General features: G+C 41.3%; 2 protein-coding genes across 7 annotated transcripts; one reads left to right on the forward strand and one right to left on the reverse strand.

The window, feature by feature from the left end:
* The first annotated feature begins 780 nt into the window (after positions 1-780).
* On the forward strand, positions 781-22,000 carry nfat5a (nuclear factor of activated T cells 5a). 6 transcript variants are annotated; one of them, XR_011694095.1, is made up of 14 exons: positions 781-1,130; positions 8,686-8,814; positions 11,273-11,903; positions 12,074-12,257; positions 13,073-13,263; positions 13,362-13,534; positions 13,837-13,971; positions 14,092-14,144; positions 14,265-14,397; positions 14,813-14,997; positions 15,090-17,259; positions 17,400-17,838; positions 19,143-19,242; positions 19,358-22,000. XR_011694095.1 is itself a non-coding variant. In XM_071501635.1 (13 exons), exons 3-13 carry the CDS (start codon positions 8,757-8,759, stop codon positions 17,801-17,803), a joined length of 4,317 nt encoding a protein of 1,438 aa, XP_071357736.1. In that variant the 5' UTR covers positions 781-1,130; positions 8,088-8,194; positions 8,686-8,756; the 3' UTR covers positions 17,804-22,000. The 6 variants fall into 6 exon arrangements, 4 of the variants coding, with proteins under 4 accessions (XP_071357736.1, XP_071357720.1, XP_071357729.1 ...); XR_011694094.1 differs by having other exon boundaries at positions 17,400-19,242; XM_071501635.1 differs by adding an exon at positions 8,088-8,194 and having other exon boundaries at positions 17,400-22,000.
* Positions 20,577-23,745, reverse strand: nudt7 (nudix (nucleoside diphosphate linked moiety X)-type motif 7). The gene is made up of 3 exons (XM_071501648.1): positions 22,946-23,745; positions 22,699-22,857; positions 20,577-22,604 (listed from the first exon to the last, which is right to left on the reverse strand). The coding sequence occupies exons 1-3, from the start codon at positions 23,099-23,101 to the stop codon at positions 22,251-22,253; spliced, it is 669 nt and encodes a 222-aa protein (XP_071357749.1). The 5' UTR covers positions 23,102-23,745; the 3' UTR covers positions 20,577-22,250.
* Positions 23,746-23,897: the final 152 nt, after the last annotated feature.

A 23,897-nucleotide genomic window follows, 5' to 3' on the forward strand; every position in this document is an offset into this window, starting at 1 on the left:
TCATCATGATGGCATAGTCACAAGACTGTATGATGTCTCAGACAGTGAAAATGATACAGAGCTTAATATAATGAAATGTACGATTTGTAGCCTATCAAAACACTGCCAAATGAAACAACTACACCTATTATGTCGCTTGTAGTTGTTTTGTGTCTTTTTATGGTGGGCCTAATTATTGGTCTTTTGTGGCCGAGTTGTGTCTGTTTTTGGGTTTCTGTGGTCTTTTTTGTATCTATTTATAGTCATTTTGTTTCTCTTTTTGGTCATTTTGCATTTCTTTATGCTCGCTTGACATCTCTTTTGGCTTGGTTTTGCATCTGTTTTTGGTGGTGTTTTGTCTCTTTTTGGTCATTTCGCATCTCTTTGTGGTTGTTTTGTATCTAATTGATCTCTGTTTCCAAACAAAAATAATAACTGTCACTGTTACTTCATACAAAGGCTATAGCTCTGAGACTCACTGCCCTCTTGGGCCCCTGGACTTGTAACCAGTTGGCTTGTTTCTGTAATTAATCAAAGGGCAAGACTCTAAACATTGAGGATGGGTATCTTTCCAATACAGCTGAAACTGATTCAACTTGGTGTCACCTACCCAATGTGTAAATGATATAAAAACAGATAAATTACATACGGTGACCATATACCAGCAATGACAAGCAGGATATACTGTAATCAGATTACTTTCCTCTATGATTGTTGAGACCATGGATGTATTAATGGAAGTGAACTGCTACAGCGCATGCTCGTAGGCAGCAGAAGGGGAGGGGCCAGAAGGTGGGCCGACCAACTGTAGGCAAGTGTGTGTTTGTGTGTGTTCGTCTCAACGTACCACGAAATGTGTGTCCTCTCAGCAAAAACATACACACTAACGTGAGACGTGCTAGTTAACGGTTTTTTTAGGTATTGAAAGTTTTGTTTTTGTCGCCTTAAGACTGTTTCGATGTTGTACTCTGTACATTAAACATTCCGCTTGTAAAACGCTATATTTATTGGCCAAGAGCAGCCGACTTCGTTTCTTCTAAAGAGTGTCCGCTTCCCCTCCCCTCGATGAAGCGTTGCGATGCCCTCTGATTTTATATCCCTCCTTAGCTCGGATCTCGACCTCAATTCCCCCAAATCTCTATACTCTAAAGGTAAGATTTTACTAAAGAAAGGCTACTGTAACGAAACTAACCCGTTCTGTGTCTGTTTGAACGGGAGTAATATGAATGTCTTGATAGCTCATGTTAAGCTGCTAGCTAGCTGGAGTTAGCTTCTTTTCTGCTGTTAGCCAGCCGAGCTAGCTTAGTTACTTAGCTGCATTTGCATTGGTGACTACCTGTCTGGTTAGCAGTCCATGTCACATGCGTGGAGGAGCATGGTGCTCTAGGTTTCTCTTTGAATTGTAACAGTGATATGTGAGATCACAGATTTGTTATAAGTGTTGGTGGGCTGGTGGCTAGCATTATGTGAAGTACACACTATTAGCTAGCCACATTTACGTGAGGTCGCTCTCCAGCCACATTGTTCAGTGGTTTAACGTACTTAATGTCTTGGTCGGCTTCTGCAGAGGTGTGTGTGTGTGTGTGTATCGTGAGAGAAGGTCGAGAAGTCCTACATGCGTGTTGTTTTGTTTATGCACCCTGTTTAGTTTTGTAGAGTGACAGTACCTCTGTTGTTTTGGGTTATGAGTGGAATTCAGCCAGAGTTATCCTCCTCACATTCTCTGGTTTCACAGAAAGAATGCAGTTATTGCCATTTCAAAGCCGGAGACTCATTCTCCCTATTCTCCCTGTCAGGATAAGGGGTGCTGTCACCGGGGCCGCTAGTGCCAAAATGTATCCTATCTGTAATAGGCTTTGGACACGTGTCAGCCAACTGTTAAGTTATTATTAGGAGGGTGTTGCTGCATCATGCAAGAATAAGACAGTTAACTCTTGTTGTGGTCAACTAGGTTAGTGGGTTTGTACTGGCTTTCAGCAGCACTCTGTAAGTTAACTTGCTCCATGTTAACAAGTGTATTAATTTAATGTGTAAAGAAACGGTTCCTTAATCTCCCACTCCACACTGTCAGCTGTCATGCTATTGCTTATTCATGAGAAAGCCTTGTATACTGTGTGTTGCTGTGCACTGCTCTTAAAGTGGTAACGTAACCTGAGATGCATGGATTTATGCATTTTGCATTGTGATAGGATGCTGGTAGAGAACAGAGCTTTCTCTGCTGCCTTTTTCATCCTGTGGTCTCAGCTTTAGTCTATAGTTTGATTGCTAATAATTAACAAACACTTTGGCAATAAGACCTAATGCAGCTTTTACCTGCCTGCTGTCTGACCTGCTGGTCCCACATCTGTCTGGCTGTTGTGTGTAGGGTGCTCATGAGCCAGCAGAAAGCATTGCTCTGTGACCCTGAAACATTCAGTTGAGCCTGCCATATGGTTGCACTGTATCACATGATGGCTGTTTATTTATATCTCAGTAATTGGGTGTGTGTTGTGTTGGGGTCAAGGTAGCCGACTTGCTCATCAAAGATCTAGTCAGGGACCTCATGTATATCAGGCTGTAAGTGAAAGAGGGGACAGCTGGCCAGAGTGCATTTTGTCATGCCCGATTACATTGCACCATTTAGTTGGTCATGTTTTTCCTTTTCTTTTGGTTAAAATGAGGCATATGTGAAACCTCAAAAGTGAACTACTGAAGCCTGATGTTTTTAAAGTGGAAAATAACTTGTGCCAGTCACGTCATTTAGCAGATGCCTGAGACCCTGTTTGCCCAGTCTGGCTCTAGAAAGCACCAGCAAGGACTTGCTTTGTCTTCCAACTCTGTGACTGAAAAAAAAGGCAGTGATTTCATGTCAACTATGTTTCAGTGTAAATGAGAAAGGGTTCTAAATGTGTGTGTCTATATATATATATATATATATATATATATATATATATATATATATATAAAATCCAGTGCACTTGTTAATTTCACAAGTACCATCCATGACAGGTCGTTTTTATTACGTAGTGCGTAAAATATAAATCTGGAAATTAGAAACACCATTACAATCTTGTTACAAAGACTGTATGACTAGGAACCTGGGTTAAATTTTGATTCAGGGTACTACATTTTCATTACAAAAGTATTTTTTATGCATCTCAAATTATGATTATCATACTTCTCCCAGCTGTTTCTCCACATTCACAGTAGCATAATTACTTACATCCATCATTAGAAAATGTCTGGTTTGTTTTATTAACATAATTATTTATTAAAAGTATGGAAATATGCCAACTCATAGGTTGAGATTAATTTTACATGTGAGAGAAAATAAGCTTACATTTTAAGCATTTCAAACATTTTAAACTATCCATTAAGAGAGAAATTGTGTGCTGCTTCTTTGACACTTGCTGAAGGGTTAACCGTTTGGCTTCATCAGTACTTTTTCCACCTTCAAGTGGAGACATGTGATGTGATTATATTGCTTAAATGTTTTATTGCTGCATTACACAGCTTCTATATTATCTTATCTTATTCCCTTTTCAATTGTTTTCATTTAGATGGATAGAAAATTCAGAAAGACAGTTTAATCTTAGTGAGAGAGGACAAAAAAATCCTACATCAACTTATCAGTGTGAGAAGCTTGAGCTGCAGCATCAGTGTGTGTGATTAAATTCCATTGTGTGAGACTGACACACAGGACATTTATTACAGCTCTGTATAGATTTGGTTTGACCAAAAAATTACAATAGGTCTTAATTTATGTGGATGCTTTACATGATGCACAATGTGAGTATTTTTCTTAGGGATCATTTCTTTGGTAGAAAGTAATTCTAAAATTGTTCACAGTGTAGTTTATAGACTATCCAGATAAAGTGGACTTTGTTTCTGGAAAGATGTTACTGTGATTTGATGTAGTTTTTCAATTCAAATTAGCATAAATCTAAGAAATGGAAACATCAAAAAGTGGGTAAATAAAACCAAAACTGTCAAGACACCTTTAGCCATAAGTGAGAAAATATTGGTGAACTGACCCTTCAGAGAAATTAAGGCTCGTTCTCACATACTCTCATTTTTTTGTACATTATGGAAACAACCATGACTAAAAATTAACACGTTAAACATGACTTCTTTAGCTTTGTTGTGTTCTATTTGAATTTTATTGTTCCTGAACTGAGTGTGTTCATATCAGTGCAGGCATCCATTAGGCTCCATTACTGCCAGCCACCTGAGACATATGAGAAGAAATGAAACTTCTCCCTGGAAATAATAATTTAAAAGCATGTTGCCTCATAACTTTTTTGTAGACATTCACGTCTATTTGTGCTTGTTGATTCACTGCATCTTTTAAATTTTATATATATGTGTGTGTGTGTGTGTGTGTGTGTGTGTGTGTGTGTGTGTGCGCGCGCGCGTGCGTGTGTGTGCGCGTGCGTGTGCATGCATGCATGCATGCGTGCATGCACTCTCATTAATTTATCTAATCTCAGTATGCAGGCACATCAAATACAGTATCCAGCCATTCCTTGCCATTACATTTCAAGGTAAACAGAGATGGTGAAAATAACCAAAAATGGCATTCTTTGTGGTTTGAGTGCAGTGAGTGGCTCTTTTGTCAGTACTCTGGCTTGAGCATATTGTTATGTGTTCAAGAGTGTAATTAAAGCAGCCATTGTTGGGCGCTGAGATACATTCTTGGTCTGCATATTTTTTCATTTGCAACAAAAACATAGCCCTCGTGAATTGTCTATTCATCTGTCATCCCCCGTCTTAGTCCTAAGCCAGCTGCAATGAATAAATATGGACTGGTGGCCTTGCCATTTGGCAAAACCTTTAAAGCATGTGTAATGTGAGCAGTGCATAACTATGAGATGAGGTAATTTAATTGTTCGAAGTGTAGGTTAAAGTCGGTCCACCCCCTGGCTGGCTAGTGTGTTGCAGCTTACTTTTTTGGGCATACTCTGACAAGCAAATAAACTTGTACAGATGTCATCTGACTTCTATAAAAGCAAATTAAGACAAATACCAAAATCCATTTCACTACATTATCAGTGTCCATTTGGGCACAGAGGGAATTTAAACTTCTTTTCCTTTTCAACTGAGGATTATTTGAGTCAAAATTAGCCTGATATTTTCTCCTGTGAAGTAACTCACTCTGAAACTTCCCTCTGTTCAGAACACAGTTAGGGTAACAGATGTTTAAAATGTTTACACAGTTTACTGTAAGGCTATTTCTCCAGTAAAACTAAAGATTTTGATGTGTTTGATGAAGAAACATCAGTGATAATGTTTATAAATAGATCTTTGTATCAAAATTTAAGATTTTAGTCTTAACCGTAATGTGACAGTAGACTGAATATCAAAAACCATCAAGTACCAAATATGAACACTTCATTCAGATGCTTCTTCTGTTCTTGGTCTCTTGTCAGTTTTAGGGCAACCTGTTAAAAGGGACATGCATTTGGCCTTTCCTTTAGGGTGAATTTTTTTTTGTAGTAAAATGTGTTCATACTTGCAAAGTATGTTATGTAGTATTGTTTTGATATTGGTGCCTAAATCCAATGTTGTATTTGTACCAGTATCAAAACATTGAGTGTAACCAAGCTTTATAGAGATGCACCATACAGCTGGCTGATAATTCTCAGATATCTGATTCTGTGCCGGTCAAGTTTACACTCATGTGTCACATGATAGTTTGCGTCACGAGTTGTAAACCCAACCAGAAAATGGGTCACATTTTTTTAACCTTCAATCAGAGCGACAGAGAAAGAGCCTTTCACCTAGGTATTTAATAGTTAATAGTTAATTAACAAACAATTGTCGGTTAAAGAGAAATTAGAAAATGTTAGTGTAGCTGTCAATAATAGTTCTTAGGAAAAAGCTCTGAATTGGCAGCTCAGACTTCTGAAAAAAATTTGCAGTCGCAATCGGCCACAAAAAATGCATCTCAATGCATCTCTGCTTGCTGATATTTTTTTTTTAATTCTCCACCACCACAAACTATGCCACAGTTTGTACACTCACAAAGCAATTAGAAGCATGTGTACACCTGCTTTTTCATGCAAATGTCCCAGTCAGTCAGATACAGGTCAGGAGCTTCAGTTAATGTTCATATCCTGTCTCCTGCCAAGAACAGAAATATGAGTTTGCAGTGGGCACAGGTTCACCAAAACTATTAAGTTAAGTTTTAAGACTGGGAAAACATAGTCTGGTCTGATGAATCTCAATTTCTGCTGAGGCACGCAGATGGTAGGGCATCAAAAATATGAATCCATGAACCCAACCTACCTTGTGTCAACAGTCGAGACTGGTGGTGAAGGTGTTATGATGTGGGGAATGATTTCTTGGCACATTTTGAGCCCCTTAATACCAGTCAATCATGGTTTCAATGCCACTGCCTATCTGAGTACTTTTGCTGACCACGTGGATCCCTTTATGGCCACAATTTACCATCTAATGCACAATGACCCAAAGCTCAAGTCTCAAATTGGTCATGAATATGACAATGACACCAGTGTACTTCATTGGCAGTCAGCAGATCTGAATCCAGCAGAACACCTTTGGGACATCTTAGAATGGGAAATTCACAGCATGATAAATCAAATGACCAATCTGTATAAATGTTGCGATACAATAATGTCATCATATACCAGAATTTCAAAGAAATGTTTCCAATATTTTAGGGAGTCCATGCCTCGAAGAGCTGAGGCTGTTTTGAGAGCAAAAGGGGGACATACCCAGTATTAGTATGGTGTTCCTAATTGCTCAGTGAACGTACACACAAACACTTATTTGCATACTGCTCAGTCCTGGTTAGTCTGGTGCATGAGTAAATTCAAAACACTGAATAAAATTCAAACAATGCATTTACATACCCAAACTGAGTGGAATGATTGAGCAGCAACATTGCGTGTCTTTTGATTTGTGCTTGCACTGAATATGAACCTTATGTGTTTCAGATGATTGGAGTAATTATTATATATGATGATACTGAAGGTATTAGTACACATGAAAACAAATATACCCAGTGTGTGGCAGGTAAACAGTTATCTCTTATTGACTGTTAGTGTTGAAATCTATTGTAAAATTTAATTGAAAATAAATATTAATTGTATAGGGTTGACTCAACAATGCATGTCATCCTACCTGGCTTTGTGACCCTCCTCCTTACCTGGGTCAGAAAATGTCCAGCCCAACAGACAGTCATTTCCGTTATCTTTAGTATGTAATATGATTCTGTTGTTTGGCAGGAATTTGTATGTAACAGCCTACCGTCGCAGATGTAGTGTGAGTCTGTGAACAGTGACAACATTTGTTCATATGCAAATACTTGTCGTATATGAATGGGTTCCAGGCAGGTTGAACCACACATTCAGTAGACTCACATCATACACACATCTCCATGTGAACGGGTAGTAGTAAAGATTGAGGTCATGTCATGTTGCCAGTCAATCCGTAATACATCTATGCACAAAGACCCCCTCTCTTCACACCATGAACAAAGCACAACAGTCTCAGATGAGTTAGACCTCTGTATGGACACATTTTACTGTAATTTAGAGGGAACTATTCAAAACAGATTAGCTTTGGATAAACAGTGGAGCATGAAGTGGGCCTCCATCTCAGTACTTTAAGTTTTGCCCGGCTGTTTTTGTGAATTAGTGCGCTCTGTAATCCTCAGTGTGAACTGTGGGGACTTTGTCTTGTCACTCCCTCAGCATCTTTGACGTCACAGAAGTGCGAGATCATGTGTCTTGTCAGTTTCACCATTCTGCTGGTGCTAAGTCAGAGCTGTGTATCAGATGACTACTACACATGCTGGGTGCCACCGATGCACAGCTGAAATATCCATGTCAGGGTGTTGACAGGTCCCTGTTTCTTAGCAACCAGACTCCCTAATGATGTGTTCATCTGCCATTAAATGTGGTTTAGGCCAGTGTAACTGCAGTGGTTGCTTATAGTCTACTTGGAATCATCGTCAAATACCATGTAATGACTGCAGGTTTTATTACACTAAGCCCCATGAGAGGCTAATTTAGATCATCATAAGATACCCTGTGTTGTGTTGACTGCAGAATTTTTGTGGATGCAGGAGAAATTTTGATCATGAGACCCAGATTTGCTTCCAGTTTCATTCCAGGATTGCCTCCACTCATTATAGAAAAGGGAACATGGAAACGACAACCAACCTGAGGAGATACAGTAGTTTTGTTATTGCTGCCAAGATTACATTAGTGTAAGTGCAATTAACTATTGAAACAATTACATTTTGTGAGACGTAGTGAGTGAAATGTATTGGCTGTATTTAAAAAAAAAAAAAAAAAAAAAAAAAAAAAGTTGGGTTAGTCTCAAAATTTTGCAGCCAGTGGCCTCAGTCTCCAGGCCAAGAGCTTGGCTGGCTGGTATGGAACTCTTGATGTCCCATGTTTGACATGAGAAGTTTTGTGTATAATACTGTATGCTTGGTGTTTAACTGGAGACAACTCCAGTTTGGGTTAAGTTACAGCAAAAGTAGACGTTTTGGTATATTTTTCAAAAACTGGGAGCAATTTTACCATAAAGGTTGCAAATTTCTGTGGGCTCCACCATTTCTGAACAGGCCTAAGGCAGAACTGCTGAATTTAAAGTTGTATCTATCTTTTCTACTTACTGAATGCAGTAAATAAACAATCTTATTTATGTTTTTCAGAACCTAATTTATCTTCTCCTGCTCATCCTTTATGGCAGAGTCAGTATATGACCTCCTCCCCAAAGAGCTCCAGCTCCAGCCGTCGTCCACCCAGACCGACCCACCCACCATGAGTCAGAAGAGCGGGGGAGAGGCGGGACCTCCTCCCTCTGCAGCCTTGGCTTCAGGTGAGCTACCTGCTCATCCAATGAAAACCATGATCTGGGATCAGTTTCCCCTTGCCAAACTATTCCCCAAGCAGTAGGGGTGAGAAACTAATATGGCCTTGTATCATTTGTCTGGGGGCAACTTCAATCTTTCACCAGTTTCTGAGACAATTCATATTTGTGACCATATGAGATTATATTGGCTAGTATATTATTTATATTTAAATAAAGCTATTTTAATACTGCTGGCATGGTCATTAGGTTTCACTTGAGTATATTAGGGATTTATCTGGTTCCACAAAGCAGTAGTGGTACCAGTTGGGGATGGGGGCAGAGTGTTAGAGCCAATTATTACAGTTGGACTCAAGCTGTGTTTAAATATATTTTGGGATTGTTATTTGTTCAATTATTGTTCTGCATTAAAGAAACAACCAATTAGTGAATATGTGTTGTCATTGTTTTGATTAGTCCTGAGGGTCTGTCTGTTAGCTTGATTGACATTGTCAGTGTTAGGTATTTCTATTTATACATATTAGATGTGTATGTGATAAACATGTTATAATCCTAGCAGCAGCATGGGAAGAGGCATTGCTCACCTTGACTCTGTGCATTGAGGCTTTGATATTCATTCAGAGTGCAACTGCAATAAGTGTCTACAGCTCTTCACCTGACCAGTTTACCTTATAAAACTGATTGACTTAAGAAAAAAAGATATATATTTGAAAGTTGTTTATTATAGTTCTAGACCAGTCTCTAAATGCAATTAATATGTAACTATCCTATGGTAGTAGCAGTGACTATGAATTAAGAATCCCAGCAGCTTCTTTGTCGAAAAACTCATACACAGTATGTTTTTTTCCTGGAAAGCTTTACTCTGAGTAATGCCTACAAGAAATGTTGAGTTTGCATTAACAGCATGCTAACATAGCTTTCTCATTTCAGTCATTTTTTTCAGCAGCACTTTTCCCTGTGATGCTTGTGCTAAATGTTTTTTTGTCACGTGGCTTTTTGGGTAGTTGAAAAATACGTTTGGGTGGTCCAGCTTCAGAAACACAGAAAACCCCATGCAACTTAACCCTGTACTGCTGATCCAGATACTGTCCTTTGGCTTTAGCAGTCATTTCAGACATCCCTCCTGTTATGTAATATTGTGTTTCAGAGTCTGTGTATTAGCACTTTTTGAATTAGCCCACAGTTTGAAGGCATCAGTATAGTTAGGCTTTATTCTTAAATGTCTCAACAAGTGCCTAAAGCAGAAACAGCCTACACACATTCACACTAAATCTTATACACACTCACAACAGAAGGTCATCTGAAAATTTACTGAGGTTTCAAACAGTTTGAGCTTTGCAGCTAAATGCAGCTACACCCACGTACTGACATTTTCAGTCGTTATGAAGGTTCTGTCTCTCTATGAAACAGTGAAGTTGCCCCTGGCAGACAATGAACTGTATTTTCAATTTCATTTAGTAAAGCATATGGTCTGATCTTGGATCATGGTTCAGGGCAGTCAACATCAGCTGTAACTGTGAAGGATTCTAGTATTCAGTTTCATTTAAAGAGCAAACTAACTGGTCCACAGTCATGTTGGAGAGAGCGCTTTTGTTAACGCTACCTTTCACTATCCTGTCTGACCCAGCTGGCCCTAAGCAGTGCTGATCAAAAGCATGACTACTGTAATGTCCTTAAGGTCATCATTAACCAAATACAAGTGCTTCAAAATGTCTATAAATGATCAACTTCAAAAGTTACTCCTTCGTTCAGTATATTAACTCATCCAATTTACTGATTGACAGAAGTTGAGTCTTGAATGATCAGCTCTCTTGTTGCTCATTGGCTGTCTCGTTTTTATTGCAGGAAGTTCCCTCTGAGGCAGGGAGTGTCTGCATATAAAATGGTCTGCAGTTCACTGCTCCATAGGTCAGAGGCTTGTTTATTCTGTCTCCATGGCTACGCTCAGTCCCAACCAAATCTTCCAATTGGCATGCGCAAACTACTGTTTACTACTGAATGCACATTGCACAAACTATACTGTAACCCTGGCAACCCTGGCAAATTTAATTTGGCGCCACATTACCAGCTTGCAAATTTGGCTGTACAAGAAAGTTTGACCAGATTTTGTTATGTTTTTTTCTGGCAATGTGTATGTAACAATTTGTAGCTTGCTTTTGTTTTTGTAAACAAAGCATGCCAGTTTTGTCACATTGATTTATATTGAGAAAGGTTTTGTAGGAATCAAAACATTGTGGGACCAATAGTACCCTTCTCAACTTTAACTTCAGAATATTTGATCAATGCTTGACAGCTCTCGCATGCACAGTGAGAGCATATAACACACAACAGTCTATTGAAATTAGAGTTGGGAAGAGGGGAAATCAATACAAATTATGCACAAATTCAGCTGCTTGAATGGGACTGCTAGCCTGCTATGTGTTGAGCATCTGTACTAACTTATTTATCTGTACTACTACTACTGCAGATGCCACCTCTTCCACCTCCAGTCCCTCTGCCTCTTCCTCCCTGGCCATTGGAGTCCCATCCACTGGCCCCTCTACCTCATCCTCAGACCATCTCAACGTTCCCCAGCATCTCCACTCCACTGGAGGGGATGGAGGTGGAGCTTCAGAGATGCAAGGTATGGAGGGTGCTGTATCTGCCCCCAGCAGAGGCAACAGTGGAGCAAACACTGCAGCAGGAGACATAGGGTCAGGAGTGTTGTCAGGGCTAGGAGTCCAGCAGCCTCAGAACACCCCATCAAAACGGAGGCCTGTGTTGAGCATATCCCCGCCACCTGAGGACCTATTTGATGACAGCCAGATGTCTTGCCAAGAGGAGCCTACCATATCTGGTCCACCGGGTCCAGACTCAGAGCACAGCAGCAGCATGTGGGCTGATGACTCCATCTCCAATTTCAGCTTGATCAGTTCCATCTCCTACAATGACAACACAGAGGTACCGCGCAAATCTAGAAAACGCACTCCTCGCCAGCGGCCTGGCCCCAAGCCTACTCCTCCAGAAGACAGCATGGATGTGTTCGACGCTGACAGCGCCAAAGCCCCTCACTTTGTCCTATCCCAGCTGGGCACAGACAAGACCAGTGCCATGGCCAGGTGAGGTGACTCTTGTCCAATGCACATTGTGTTAGCATTGCAACTCGAACTCTGTCCTCTGTAAAAATAAAGTAAAGGTAATTTAATTTAGTTTTGTCTTGTGTAATTGAATTTCTTATTAATGCCATCATGTGATTTGTTTTTTTGGTTATTTTTTTGTTCCCCTGCAGCTCTCTTGAGTCGGGGACTGCAGTGAAGGGTGGGTCACTTTCTGCTCAGTTCCCTCAGAAGAGTGATGGGAAGGAGCTAAAGATCCTGGTGCAGCCAGAGACGCAGCACAGAGCTCGCTATTTGACCGAGGGCAGCAGAGGTTCTGTCAAAGATCGCACACAGCAGGGATTCCCCACTGTCAAGGTTTGACAAAGAAGGCCACCGGCTGCTTCTTGACACAGGAAAAATATTAACACCTAAGTTGGAAATGACTGAATAAGGCCAAAGATACACAGGACACGGAGTGTGAAGTACTGTGCACCGCATGAGAATGCCAGTACAGGCACATCAGAAGCATTCACTCTTACCATAACCCACGAACATGTTTGTTTTAGTTAATTCAAAAGCTTGATTTTACAATGGCTAACCTGCTGTATTCTGTATTCAACAACAGACCTAATTTTCAGAGGGTAAAAAAATTCAAACAAGATCATCCTGTAGAAACTTTACCTGTTACTGAAAAATCTGGGCAGGGAAGTGAAGGAATAGCTGCTGCCCTGCATTCATTAATAAGGCACTTAACCCTCCACTGCTCCACTGAGGCTGCTCCTAGTTGCCACTGTGTGTAAAGCATGAAGCACTCAACAAAATGACCCTGAAATTCATCGGCACACGTGTTATATGAACACTAAAGATACTAAAAAGTTTATCTTTGAACAAATTCATTTGCTTCTTTCTATCTACATTTCTGCATTGTATTTCTCTTGTACATTTTTGTGAGATCCATACAGACTTTTTCTGACAACCCTGGCAAGCATCCACACATTGCACTCTTCAGTATACATTCTTGTTGCTTAACAAGGATTCTTTAATAAGGAAAGCATTACTCTGTACGCATTTAGTCCATGACAGGTGTTGCTTTGGGCTTAAAACATCTTCATTCTTTAATAGTGTTATGTTTTCTATCATAAGTGAAGTTCAAGTCAAATTATTTACACAGTTTTCTTTTTTGTCCCCAGTTGGAGGGTGTGAATGAGCCAGTGGTGCTGCAGGTCTTTGTAGCTAATGATGCAGGCAGAGTAAAGCCACATGGTTTCTACCAGGCTTGCAGAGTGACAGGACGCAACACCACTGCCTGCAAGGAGGTGGACATAGAGGGCACCACTGTTATTGAGATCCCTCTGGAGCCTACCAATGACATGACACTCGCGTAAGTCTTGGGATTAGTTGATAGTTATGTTGTGTTCGTGTTTCAGAAGTATGTTATGCGCTTGCTATATATTTCACACCTTGTGCCTGCCTTTACAGGGTGGACTGTGTAGGAATTTTGAAGCTGCGTAATGCAGATGTGGAGGCCCGTATCGGTGTAGCAGGATCCAAGAAGAAGAGCACCCGTGCTAGGCTGGCTTTCAGAGTCACCATCCCCCAACCTGATGGATCTGTCCTCACGCTACAGGTCCCTTCATCACCCATCCTTTGCAGTGAGTAGTTCAGTCACAACATGAACTAAAAAACAGTCCAAAGCTACAAAAGCAGCAGCTATCACTAGGCTTCAAGAGGCTAAATGCTGGGGGATTCAAGTGTGTTTCCAATGATGTGTGGTGTTTCACTTTTGTCACACGTTTACACATTTACAGTGATGGCCATAGTACTCCGTTTTGGTCAGAGAAGAACACAAACCCCCTCTTTCCTTTGTTTTCAGAGTCTTGTCCGTGCCCTCTGGCAAACACTAACCCAGATGTCATGTGAGTTTTGATTATTTCACTCTTCTGTCATTCTCCAGCCCAGCCAGCAGGAGTGCCAGAGATCCTGAAGAAGAGTCTTCAGAGCTGCTCAGTGAGAGGAGGAGAGGAAGTGTTTATCATTGGAAAGAACTTCCTCAAAGGAACCAAAGTTATTTTTCAGGAGAACATTGCAGGTGCTGTAGCCAGCTTGGTGTTGTCAGTGTTGTTCTTTGTATTTCTGTGGATATGGGTTTCTGCATGTGAAGCTCCTGGTGGATGGAGGAATAAAAAAATCTTTCTTGTTTTATTTGTAGACGATAATTCCTGGCAAGCTGAGGCTAAGATTGATATGGACCTTTTCCATCAGGTAAATGCAGCAGAATTGTATGTATATCCTTGTGTTTCTTTTTGAATAATATAAGATACTGTGTCAAACCTGCCTATTTTCATTGACCATACTCCTCATAATATCTCCAATAATTTCTAGAACCATTTGATAGTGACAGTTCCTCCGTTCCACAACCAGTCAATTACTTCCTCTGTTTCTGTGGGAATCTTTGTGATGACCAATGCTGGTAGATCACATGACGCCCAGCCCTTCACCTACACTCCAGATTCAGGTACAGTCAATATCTCAAGCAAAGAGGTTGCCTAGTTGATCATTTTCAGACCTCATGGGGATAATCTCTTTGGATTTAGAGGCCTCTTGTAGGTTATTTCTTCGAGGTGTAGATAGGGCTTAATGATTATGGCTGACATGGTAATGCATTTTTTAGATTCTGTGACCATATTATTATATTGGGAAAAATGCTACATCTATTGTCTGTACTTTTTTCAGTTACAGAAGATGCATTTAAATGAAAGGTTTCAGGATTGCTGAAATGTCAGAATCCATCTGTGACTCAACACTAAAACTTAAATCACAATACACTGTTAAAGGTTAATAAATTGTGAAGCTCAAGGTATTTACTACCATTAGGTGCATAGAGTTCTCACAGACACAAAGCTTTCATGTGTTTCCACTTTTACCCTCAGCTGATAACTCAAATGTCCGGACAGTAAAAACCGAGGGACCCTCTCTGGTCAAGACGTGTATATTTGATGGCCAACTGAAATCTATGTCCTCTGAGAGAACCGACTGCTCTGGTCAGCCTTCCAAACGGCAAGAGGACACACCAATGGAAGTGTCTAGCAATCCACCGCCCACAGATGTTTTTAAGGTAAGATACAATTCATTCTCAAGAAAGAGAAAATTTATATATCTATTTCAGAATTTCAGTTGGTAACATTATTGTATCCTCTCCTTTCTCAGCCATCCCCTGACCCTCTTGTCTCAGTGCAGCAGACCCTGGAGCTCAGCTCTAGTCCTCATCCAGGAGGAGAGTCTTTTCAGAGCCCAATGCCCCTACAACCTGAAGATGTGGAGCTTCCCCAGGCACCTCCTGTCTTTCCAAGCCTAGAGTCTCTCAGCACCATACAAAAGCAAGACATTGCACCTACGACCTCCTTCCCAGTGTCAGGAGACACCACAATTCCCCCTGTGACACCAGAAGTCCCTCAACAATTCCTCAGAGACCCTCAGGATACCCTGCCTCCTGAGAGTTCCAGCAATAGTGGGGGTGTTGTGGTTGTGGCCATGCCCCAGATAGCAACTCCCTCTCAGCCCCAGCCACAACAGTCACAGGTTCCCTTGTTTCCCCAGGAAGGGGTGGCGCAGCTGGAGAGGGCAGTAAGGGAGCTACAGGCTGGAGGTAACACCACGCTCCAACAGGTGTTGGAGGCAGCTGTAGCCCAGCAGCAACTAAACTCGGTGCTTTACAGCCCCACACCCTCTGCAGACTCTCTTCAGCAGCACGTACAGGAGAACATGAACAGCCTTAGACTGGGAACCACAGATAATTCACTGTCTACACAGCAACAGTTACAGATACAACAGCAACAGCAAATGCAACAACAGCAGCAACAACAACAAATACAGCAACAGTTTCAACAGCATCAACAACTGCAGCAACAACAGCAAATCCTTGGTAACCTTCAGCATCAACAGCAGCAGCAACATCTACAGCAACAACAGCAGCAAGTCCTTGGCAACATGCAGATCCAACAGCAACTAATACTACAGCCACAAGACCAACAGCAACTACAGCAGCAGCAGCAGCAACTCATGGAGAATATCCAACAGCAGCAACAGTTGCAACAAAATCAGCAACAGCAAGTCCTGAACAACATCCAACTTCAGGATCAGCAACAACAAAATCAAATACTTACCAACTTACAACAACATCAGCTACAACAGCAGCAGCAGCAACAACAACAGCAAAATCAAGCATTGAGCAACCTACAACAGCAACAACAACTACAAGAGCAGCAGGTCTTGGAGAATTTGCAGCAGCACCTTCAGGCTGAGTTGCTGCAGCCCCAGATACACACCACCACGCAAGTACAGCAGCCAGTGTCCCTCCTTCAACAGGCTGGTGAGCTACTCACCATTCAGACCAGCTTCCCAACACAGCCTCCATCCCACACATCTCCCCCACAACAGCTCTTCCAATCACCCAGGCCCCTTGCTGAGACCCAGGGCTCCCAACAGCAGGTCCAAGAGGCTGCCCTGCTACAGAATACACTAACTGTTCTGACAAGTGGCAGTCTCAACTCAGAGCAGCAGTCCCCTGGGTCTACCCTTTACCTGTCCCCAAACCCTCAGCCCCAACAACAGCAACAGCAGCAGCTGGCATTCATCTCCTCCATGGAGACATCTACCAGCCAGCCCCAGCCTGTTGCAATGTTTCAAAACCAACCCCAAGGTCAGCTTTCCCAAATGCAACAACAGAGCACCCCTATGGAGCAGCAGCAGTCTGCACAGCAAAACCAACAACAGCCACCACAGCTGCCAATTGGCCAGCAGGGCTCTTTGTTCCAAAGTATCCCTAACCACTCACAGGCAAACTCCCAGAGCCAACTCTCCCAACCCCAGCAGGCGGGGCTGCTCCTCTGCGCAACAGATCTTAACCCCCAGGCTATTCCTCCAACTATTCTTTTCAGCACCCAGACCCAAGGCCCTTCCCCTATAGGGAGCATTAGTGTCGGAATCCCTCAGCCGGACCCAGCAGAGCCCATGTCCTTCCAAGACCAGAGCTCCTCAGGCAGCAACGCAACATCCACTGAGAACCAACAGCAGAGCCTGTTCCAGGAGCAGCAGCCAATGCAAGTGGGCCCAAGTTCCAGCAGCGTCCCGAGCAGTCAACCTGTGGAGCTGTTCCTGCCACAGACATCTCTGTCTAGCCTGCAGAGCACTATTGGCTCACAGGAACTGAACAACCAGGCTCCAGCCCCTGGCACAACCATCTTTGTGGTTCAAGGCGGTGTGGGTGTCGTAGCCAGCCCTGGCCAGCAGCCCCCAGAGCAGCTTTTCCAGACAACTGTGGGTGGGAATGTGGCTCCACAGGGACAAGCCAACCTGTTTGTGTTTGGCATCCAGAATGGTAAGATGATTTTTGGGCTTCTCTACCTCTAAAGTACAGTAAATCAGAGTTTAGGAACTGTTGAATTCTTGTTCTCCACAATCATGTCCTTTACCTGCTGTTTGATTATAGTGATTATTACCATTTTCTGCTCCTCCCAGACTCGCCCCAACTGCTAAATTCCTCCGGACCCACCCTGCCAGCTCAGAGCCAGCCCCAGAACTCCAGTCACATGCAGCCTCTGTTGGAGCAGCCCATGGCCCAAGCTGCCTCCTCAATGCCAGCCACCATGCACAGCAGCTTACAGAACACCCTCCAGGCACAAATGCAGTCCAGCTTAGAGAACGCCATACAGACCAGCCTACAGAATGCAATGCAGACAAACACACAAACGGCTCTGCAGTCCAGTTTACAGGCAACCATAGAAACAAGTCTGCCAACTCCAATGCAGACCAATCTACAGACACAGATACAGAGCAGCTTACAGAATCAATTACAGGCATCAATATCTGCATCGTCCAACATGGATAAAATTGAGGACCTACTGGAAAGCCTACAGAAGTAGTGATAAATATCTGGACAATATGGGCACTAAGGAGAGTGAGTGATATGTAGCTGAGAGTTATACATCCTAACATCAACAAACAGAGTGGTGGTGCATGTTTTTTTGTGCCAATGCCACAAAACTTAGAAAAAGTTAAGAATTAAATGCCCCTTTTATCTAAAACCCAGATTATGAGCTCATGTAACTCATTGTTTTTATGAAATATCTATCATTAATTACAGCCTTCATACATCCATTGTCCTTGAATTTTTGAATCCACCATTGTTATTACCCCTCTTGCAGGATCAGAGAGGCCTGTAATAACTGCTTTATCCATCAGTCTCAGAAATGCAGTGTTTTGTTGTCAGAGTGTTTTAATAATGTGAGTCTAAGAGATGATTATGATAAAAAAAAAATCAAACCTGTCAGGTTTGGTGGAAAAACTGGAAAGGGATAAAGAATGTCAGTGACAGGGACACAGGGGGAATAGTAATGTGATGGAGATAGGGCTGTAAGAGCAAGCAGAGAAGAAAAAACAGACAGCCATGGAGTGAATATCAGATTGCACATAAATGTCAGGTATGGGCTGAATCTCATTTTGTGAGTGTGTAAACTCATTTCACTTAGAGAGACACAGTCAGTGGGGAGTGCTTTTCTCTGTACGTCATATAAAGCGACAGTGGAAATGTGGGGAGAATACCTGGCATAAAAACAGGGGTGAAATAATTTCACAGCCACTCAATTTAAACTTCTTTTGTCATGTAGAGCATAAGATCTTTTGCAATTACTGAAACTCTTGTGTTTGCACATGTCAACAGTTTGACTAAATTATACTCTAAGAGTAAAGACTGTTAAATTACGTACATTTGTAGAATGTTTTTTGCCTCCATCATATTTGCTGCCATGGCTGCAGAGTTTGCACCTGAGCAGACTCTATTAGAGGCAGGAAAGTTAATTGTTGATATCAACCCTGCTTCACAAAAATAAAATGGACTTGCTCACCAAGATGGGCCATCAATACATTCTGGTATTGCAGGGGATTGCCCCGTGTGCAGAAAGAAGAGACAATATTAAACACTCACAAATGAGATTCAACCTGGTGAATAATGTGACTTGGTCTTTCATTTAGGCACCTCCCAGTGTTTTCATATGTTTAGGCCTCATCACTGGGTTTGCAGAAGCTTTCTTGGTGAAATTTTAAGAAGCATTGTAGTGTGTGTATCTTTTTGTTTTGATAATGTGGATAGTAAGAAACTTTCCACTAGTGAAAATGGAGTGTTGTGTGGTTTTATAAACATTTTATCTCAAGCACTTTATAACCTCTTTTGTGTAACCAGCTAATCCTTATATCCGTCCACAGCTCTCTACTGACCCAGCTGAATTTGTACTCGGAAACGTCCAGTTAAAAAACAAGAAAAAAAAAAAAAAGAAAAAAACAGAAAGCAGTTGTCTTTGTAAAGGTAAATACATCTTAACCAAGCATTTTTTACATTTTCTCATGTCAGAATATTTTTGAGGTCTCGGCCAACTTTGTATAGAATGTCTGCTCACTGTTGAATCCCTCTTTGTATTCAGTCTCAGTGGTCCAGTCAAGTCTGTCAAAAAACAGCCATTCCCACAAAAGCATTGTCATTTTTCAGTGTTGGAGTGGTAAGTAGGCCTTTGTGTTTCACACACTGACAAAATACTGATTCATTTAGACTGTGCATTGAAATGAAGGATTTTCATTGTTATACTATTTGTACTATTTACTGTTCAATCTTTCACTTGAGACTGTTTTACCTTGTGTTGTGTTAGATATTTAAGTTTTTGTCTCAGTGTGTTGGTACCGTGCGCAGGCTGGCACCATGTGAAGTTGGCACCCAGTACCCGTCCCTTGTGTTGTGAACAGGGGCTCACTGGTAAATGAAATCTCTGTTACATAGAGGCCGCCATTTTGATTCTATCTATGGTGCTATGTGCAGGAGTGATGGGCACTTCTGATGTGATGTTAGTACATAAGTTTATACTTAAATCAATAGCACTGACATTAAATGTTAGCTTCGAAGCAGAGTTGAGTCTAGAGAGCTGGCTGTTGTTGTGGGGTCAGACTGGAGTGCACCCAGGCATACCAAAGCTCCTGTTGTGAATCCTTGTCATCTTGTCTCATAGTTGTCCTTTCGAATGCCCTCATCATGTTTACTCATTTTTACTCACTCATTTAAATTATGCAGCTCTTACATGGATAGAAATTCAGCATGTTGTTTTGTTTTAAGTACATTTATAAAAGACATGTAAAGGTACTTTGTTTCATGGATCATTTAATCTCATTAACATTTCCACCAATTTTTACATTTCTCATTACATTACTCTATTTTTTGATGCAAAATAACACTGCTGTACTTTCCATATCTACAACAGTAGCCAATCTGGCATTATCAAAAGGCCAATCTTTGAGAATAATTCAAATGTTAGAGTAGCATTGATCACATATGCATCTGTTTACATTTTCATAGTCATGCTATTTTGTCCTGCAGCTGTTAGTGATCCATTTTAAAGTAACTTATCTTTTTTAGAAATTTTGTATCCATGTATCAAAATGTAGAGTATTTTTGTAAAACTAAAGTTTTTGGTTCATGCTCATAGCACAGATTATCATTGCTGGTATGTTTTCCTGACATGAAGCGGAGGTTTATTGTGAAGTGTATGACTGAAATTAGAAATGTATTTAAGTGGACATCAAGCAGATCTGTTAGAACTTCGTTCTACTGTTTTAACATTTACCCAATTTATACAATGTAATACATGGGCTAGGTTTCTTGTGTGTGTGTGTTTTTTTTCCTCTAACTTTATTTTTTATGTCATGCATCTCAAATGGCACTTTGACTCATCCATTAAGTGTAGATCAGGTTAGAACACAGTAGTGATGTTTCCAAGCATTCCATTCCTCTTGGGTAGGGGAGTTTAAGAGCACATGATGTTGCGAAGGAAGTGCGGAACAGTAATGCCTCTTAAAGCCATACCAACACAGAAAGCCAACCTGTGACTTCAGTTTCATGAATGTAAATTTTACCTCATGGTGTGGACTTAGAGCTTGCTCTACATCAAACATCGGACCAATTACAGTTTAAGAGAACATATATTTTGAGGCAGACGGGATGGGTGGGGTGGCACCAAGTGTCATTTGTGTCACTGTACATTTGTCAGATTGTTTTGTCTTGGATTGTGGTGTAATTTCATGTTTTTCACGTCCAGTTGTTTCAGTTTGAGCAATCCAGGATGCTCAGTCTGACTCTTCGAATAGCCACTTCCACCTGAAAAAACCATGTGTAACATTGATTTAATGGTGGCAAAGATAGCACACAAATCTTCACACAATATCGGTTTTGTCCTTCAGTCATGTAAATGAATATCCATGTATATTTAAATGTGAAATATACTGCAGGGGTATCTTGAATTTCAATTGTGATGCTTTCAACAGAACTTTGTGTGCCTTGATAACTTAACCGTTACTCTGCTGTGTTCACTGGTGTCCCTTTTGTGTCACTGCTATTTGACCCCTTGTCCTTCTTATTCTTGAGGACTGTCTAACATCAGGACACTTTTCTGTGATTTAAGTTTTATTTCTACAACACAAGCGCAACCATAGCCCATACAATATATTTTAGTGTTAACATTTTCTATTTGGAAATCCATTGCAAGATATCAGAGTGAGTACTCTCCACATAATATTGTGCAGCTTCACCAGTGAATTGTCAACTTGTTTATTATTTTCTGTTGAAAATGTTTTTTTCATGCCTCATGAGATTTGTACATGTGAGGTCAAAGGGACGAGACAGTGGAGATTGTTTTATGGAGAGCTTTCTTGTGTTGATGTGCTTGTCAACATTACTATTGTTGCTGTGAAATGCTTGATCAAATGGAGCAACCATGATAACTGTTAATTGCCAATAGTGTGAGCTGTATCTTGTGTGTAATCAGTTTGCTCACTTTTCCTAGTTCGCTTTCTATTTCACATTCTCCAACAGTTCTGTTGTATCCGTTCTGTGTAGCTTGAGCTTTAGTATCTAGCCTTAAGACCCTGAAGTAGGGATAAAGGTCAACCCCAGTGTGTTATCATACATCTGAACTATTATTAACATGTACTTTGCCTTGGTCTGGACATTTGTATACTCTTCTGTTTATATCTGTAATCCTGCTGCTACATTAAATGAATTAATAAAAATCTAAATGTCTTAATTTGCTTTTTTTTCTCCCCTCTAGGTTTTAGATAAACTAGTAATACCAAGCTCTGAAACAAGTACAATTGTGTGTAAATTGTTTTTTTATATTCATCTTCTCAAACCAATATTGCATGTAAGCCAAATTTCCTGATGCACATATATCCTAACAATTACCACAGCAAATTAATACACTGCTGTTATATAAATCTAGCTAAATGTATTTTGTATTGGCACAAATACATTTCTAACATCAGGAAAGAACATGGTCATAGTTTACTAATTCTTCTATGTAGAATCTGTTGGAAGAAGGATAACGGATCCTGAGAGTCAAAACCAACATCAAACTCAGGTTGTTTCCTGAGAGCAAGCGCAGCCACCAGTATGGCCAACATGGCAGTCAGGCCCCATATGTGATACTGGCTTCCTGAATCAGGGTCCATAAAATGAAATGAGTGCAACGGCCCCACCATCCCAGCAGCATCACGGGCAGCACAGTGGTCCTTCTCACTGGTGAAGAAGTCCAGAGGGACTGTGAACACAGCACTGACCTCGGCTGGGTTTGGACAGGGACAAAATGACTCCTCTATGAATCCAACCACCGGAGTCACCAAAAGACCACTCTGTTAAGAGATTTAAGGGAGTAATGAGAAAAAAAAAACAAGAACCCAAAGCAGTAGATATTCTGAAAGAGAAGAGTAATTTGTGTTGCCTTACCTTATTAATGATAGGGAACAGTCTACAGACCACTTGAACACCTTGAGGAGATAGACCTATCTCCTCCTCTGCCTCTCTCAGAGCTGTGTCCACATCATCTCTGTCACTGGGGTCTCTCTTCCCACCGGGAAAACACACTTCACCAGCACTGGTCTTTAACTAAAGAGAGACAAAACTCAGTTACAAGTTGAGTTAAATTACAGATATTGCATTAGTCCTTGGCCCAAGTGACATCCATGCAGGTTACCTCCTTTGAACGCAGGGTCATCAAGGTGTACAGCTCTCCATTCTTCACAAACAGCGGGATCAGCACCGAGGCTTTGGGCAGCACCGGTAGATAAGAGAACTTGTTTCCAATGTCAAACTGTTTTAAAATGGCTATAGTTTCCCCCTTTATATCCATGGTAGCCGTTCGGTTTCAAAGTAGAAAAGGACAGGTGGACGATAGCTACAAAAACCATGCATTTGATCTGCGGCAGCCCAAAGCAAACACAAACTGGAAGCCTACAAATGAAAAATACTCGCGTACATCCTGAAAATTTAGGTTTCTCAGGTCCGACGGGGTTTAAATAGCTAATTTCCGTTTACAGGTAAACATGCCACAGTACTGCAAGTTGAAGCTGTGCTACGTATTTTGCGTCACAAGATGACACGATAACTAACGTTAGCACAAAGCTAACCCTAATGGTAACGAGAGCACTAAGTTAGATAACCGAGGAAACAAGTCTGCCACTCACGCTGTTGCAGTCAAGCTAAAATGTGCCACAAGGTGTTCTTATGTTTACCTGTTTCATTCAGCTGGCAATTAATATTCTTAATTTCTATAACGGCTAGGCTAGTGTTACATGAAATCAAAACATAAACACGTAAATATGTCGTCATTTTTAGGCGACGAGCGTTAGCCACAATTAGCTGGTTAGGGCCCGGGCATGGATCATGGATGTATTGTAAGACCTGGATGCCGGATCTAAAAATGGCGCCCATTCAGTTCAATACGAGTTGCTCGCCTGGCGCATACGCCGAAAAAGTTTCTGGCTTCCGGGTTACTTCCGCGTTGTGCGGCCCATAGAGACTGCGCAGTAGTGTCACTTCGCAAAGGGCAATGAGAACGAGCGAAAAACGTTCCCGATCTGGCGCTGCGCGTTCACGAGTGCTCTGCTAGCGGACTTTATTATGTTTAACAGACTAATACAGGACCG

Source organism: Trachinotus anak, unplaced genomic scaffold, assembly GCF_046630095.1.
Source record: "Trachinotus anak isolate AG129_WGS33_773 ecotype Australia unplaced genomic scaffold, CSIRO_AGI_Tana_v1 ptg000002l, whole genome shotgun sequence".
NCBI classification, from domain to species: Eukaryota; Metazoa; Chordata; class Actinopteri; order Carangiformes; family Carangidae; genus Trachinotus; species Trachinotus anak.